Genomic DNA, 4,239 nt, shown 5'->3' with positions numbered 1-4,239 from the left:
TTGGACATTTGCAGTTCTTCCCAAAGAACCCATGGCAAGATCAGTTAGACTTTCAGTCAGGGTTTCATGGCAGATCATGTTGGTAGCAATTTGTTTTGGGATTGCTCAGAAGTTTAGCAAGTCGGGTATCCTTTCTCTAGATAACATTTAAATTCAGCCCTACCTAGTGCTACCTCAATATAGGATATATTTTTGTTTTTAGAAATGGCAGAGTGAAAAAAATGCCAAAAAAGAATAAGAGCTGATGGGAAGTCTCTTAGTTCCCTGGTGTGCCATAACAGAAATACCACAAATAGGTAGCTTTAAAGAACAGGAATTTACATTCTCACAGTTCTGGAGGTTAAGAGTCTAAGTCAGGGTCTTGGCCCTGTTGATTCCTTCCTTTTTGTAGGCCTGGGTGTTCCTTAGTTGCTTGTAGACGATTCTCACGTGACGCCTGTCTTCCCCTGTGTATGCATCTCTGTGTCTAATTTGATCTTTTTTATAAATCATACCTGATTAGATTTGGAAGCCACTCCATTCAGGTATGCTTTGATTAACATGACAAAGAAAACTCTATGTCTAGATAAGATTACAACCATAGGTATAATGAGTAGTGGTTGAGTGGATTCTGACTTTCAGCAACATATAGAACAGAAAAGAATTGCCCCACAGAGTTTGCAAGGAGTTCCTGTGCATTTGAACTGCCCACCTTTGGGTTAGTAGCTGCAGGTCTTATCCACTATGCCACCAGGGTTTTCACCATAGGTATTTTTTTTATAGGGGTGAGACTTCCAACACATATTTTTGGGAAACACAATTCAATCCATAGCAGGAAACGATGCTAAGAGGGAAGAGGGAAAACCTACACAGTTATGCAGCTTTTGTTGGGGACTAGATGAATATTGACTGAACTCATTTAAAGGATACTGACTTGCTTAGCCAGCAAGAGTGTCACTACAGTAAACACTGTCATGCGTTTATTTTGCAGATTCCCAGAGACTCCGGAAAGATGTCTTACTATCAGCAGCAGTGCAAGCAGCCCTGCCTGCCACCTCCTGTGGTATGCCCACCTAAGTGCCCTGATCCATGCCCACCTGTGTGTTGCCCTCCTCCGCCATGCCCACCTGTGTGTTGCCCTCCTCCACCATGCCAGCAGAAATGCCCTCCTGTGTTGCCACCCCAACCCTGCCAGCAGAAGTGTGTACCCAAAATCAAGTAACAACACCAGAAATCATCAGAATCATGAAATGATGTGATCCAGTGGCTCTTCCCAGTGTCTGGACTCCATCCTCTTCCCTCAGCCATGGTGACAGACTACAGTCTCCCTAACCTTCCTTCTGAGACAAGAGCTGATGGAGAAAAGGCTTAGATCCTAAAGTTGATACCACGTTACTGGAAAATGAGGAATAGGTTCAAGGTCTACATTCTTGCACTGAAGCTTTGCCTGATCTCTCTTTGGCATCTGTTATCCAATTTAGGCAGTGATCTCTATCCTATAAAGAGTTTGTCCTGTTTCTGCTTCTTCAATAAAGTACATGTTTCGTGGTTGAGCCTACATTGCTTTTGTTTTCATTTTGCATTTTTACACTCTTCCTTCAGCTACATCAGATGAATGTCCATCAGATGAATTGAAGTCTTAGATTCAGACTTTCCCATCACTCAATTCAGTCTTGCTTGAGATGTGTCTTTTTTTTTTTGAGATGTGTCTTTAGAATGGGTATATCAAATAACCATTTTAGTGGTTTTAATCCCATTTCAACAACATTCTAGCTTATGTGACCCTAAGAATTTACTTCAACTACCTCAGGCATCATTTTCTCCTCTGTAAAAGGTGGAAAGAATGTCTTCAGCTCGATATACAGGTAGAGATTAATTAACTAATTCACAGATGTTTTCTGTTTGCCTATTATGTGCTAGACAATATTCTACATGCTGGAGATACAGGTTCTGGTGACCAAACAGAGTCCTTTTCCTTAAGTAGGAGAAATGAGAGTGCTGCAGAGAGTGATACACATGAGGTGTACTTGATAGAAGATTGTTTACAAAGGTTCTTACACAGTGACATTTCGGGCAGAGACATGAATGAACAGAAGAGTGAGCTATGGGTATATCTAGGATAGATTGTTCCAATACGAGGAAATAGCAAGGTCCAAGGCAGAGAAATATAGCAGCAAAAAAACAGCAATGAAGATGAGAGTGTCAGCAAATGAAGTTAGAGAGGTTGGGTATGTAGGACATAGTAATAATTTTGGTATTCACCCAAGGTTTGTCAGCTGTATTAGGCTGATGGTCACATACCTAAATTTTTAAAATAATACTCTACTATCAAATGTATTTGTTTTGTGTGTATAGCATTTTGACTAAAAATACATGTTTGTTCAAAGCTATGATCAAAAGAGATGAAAAGAACTGACAAATAAGTTGAAACTCTAACAAAATAAAACCTTTTTCTGAGGGTTGATCAAATTGAAAGTAAGTCTAGTCATTTTCCTGTCTTGAAGGGAAATCAAATCTATTGATTCTCATCATATTATAGCCAGCAGTTTTTTATATTGAATTTTGTACTTGTTGTGATCCAAACTCTAAAAAGAATGTTGAAGCGTAGTCTTTATTCAAGGATGCATGGAATAACTCCAAGTGTTTGTCATTAATAGTAAACTCTTGAAAAGGACTCTAGTCTAATATTTTTGACAGAAAGCTGATAAACTAGAGCTTACATGGTTAATAATTCTAAATTGGGCTCTCATGCATGTAAACCCAAAGTCAAGAAAGAGAATATTAACAACCCTTCAAAAGACCCTGCATTTCCTTCACCACTAGCGGTAACTACTATCCTGACTCTGAATGTAATCACTTTGTTGCTTTCCTTTCTGTTTTTTTTTTTTAATTGTTTTTATACCAGTATATCCAAATACAAAGTGTTGACCAATTCTGATTCATAGTGACTCTATCGCACAGAGTACATCTGCCCCATCGAGTTTCCAAGAAGCACCTGGTGGATTCAAACTGTTGACCTTTTTGTTAGGAGATGTAGCACTTAACCCTGAAGTTTTGTGGTGAAAAACCGGTGAAGTTGTGCACTACAAATTAGTAAGTAAACTCAATGTAGCCCGTGTGTACCTAGCATAATGTTTAACTTGACCCTGATTCATGCCCCTGCTTTTCTTGCTCTGCTGTACTAAGCTTCTCATGTACTCCTGATATAGGATGAAGGGGCAGCTCTGTCAAGGCACAACTGCGATGGAGCTTGGAGGCAGCAATTTCCAGACTTGTTTTATAAATACGTAAAGCTGCAACAATATAGCCTAGGCACTGCATCTAGTCCTCTGAACTAAGGAGTCCTCCTGTGAATATGAATTTTTCCAACAACACTGATGGTGACTGTAGGGTAATGTTATTCATCTATATGCAAACCTTCCCTAATGGAATCAGCTTTGCTCTTCCCCGAAGCATGCTGGGGCTGAATTTGGGATGGACTTGGGGTAAGGTACAAGGTCAGGAGGGGCATGACTGGGGCAGTGGACAAGGCCAAAGAATGCCTTAGCAACAAGAAGGAAAATATCTGGGCGTTGGCATGAAGCCCCTGGGAACACTGGCTGCCCATGGACGTGGAAGAAAACAATGAGCCTTGGTCGCAGCTGGAATGGTATATAAAATTGGGTCCCTTGGTAGGTGGTTGCAGAAAGTGCTCCAGCCAGGCGCCACTGGAGAAAGCAGCTGCTTGCCCTTGTCAGTAAGTTTCCCTGAAGGTATGAATCTGGAAAGGGGTATGTGTCAGTTCTTTGGATTATCTGCCAGAACACATGGAGAGAGTCTTTCCTTGCTGGGGCTGTCCCCCGACAAGTGATGTAGTCAGCGGGAATCCGAAGGGCACACCATGACGTTCCAGGTGTGGGGGAAAAGCAGGCTCCGCTGGGGAAAATCCCAGGGTGGCCAGGGATGCATGCCCTGGGACCACTAGGCCAGGCTGTTGATGCCTGGGGACCTGTGCGTGAGTATGGGGATGCCCAGAAAATGCCACAGGGATTGTTGCAGTTAGTAGAGTCTTTGCATGTTGAGAAAGAAAAGAAGGCTGTTCGTGTTTTGGTTGTGGGAGTTGCGTGGCCGCTGTTGTGGGCATGGCGATATTCATGGGAGGCCCCAAAGCAAAAATCAGATTGCCCTGCTGAGGCAGCTTGTGTAGGGTGGCTTCTACTGGCAGCATTGAGAGGGGCATCCGATACAGAGCCACCGCTGTGGCCCTAATTAGGGAGCTGG

General features: G+C 42.4%; 1 protein-coding gene across 1 annotated transcript; it reads left to right on the top strand.

The window, feature by feature from the left end:
- The first annotated feature begins 616 nt into the window (after positions 1-616).
- LOC111751926 (small proline-rich protein 2G-like) lies at positions 617-1,353 on the top strand. The gene has a single exon (XM_023553966.2). It carries the CDS (start codon positions 992-994, stop codon positions 1,199-1,201), a length of 210 nt encoding a protein of 69 aa, XP_023409734.1. The 5' UTR covers positions 617-991; the 3' UTR covers positions 1,202-1,353.
- The last annotated feature ends 2,886 nt before the right edge of the window (positions 1,354-4,239 follow it).

This window comes from Loxodonta africana, chromosome 3 (genome assembly GCF_030014295.1).
Source record: "Loxodonta africana isolate mLoxAfr1 chromosome 3, mLoxAfr1.hap2, whole genome shotgun sequence".
Taxonomy (NCBI): domain Eukaryota; kingdom Metazoa; phylum Chordata; class Mammalia; order Proboscidea; family Elephantidae; genus Loxodonta; species Loxodonta africana.
Note: the sequence above shows the minus strand (reverse complement) of the source record. Positions and strands in the feature narration are given on the sequence as shown.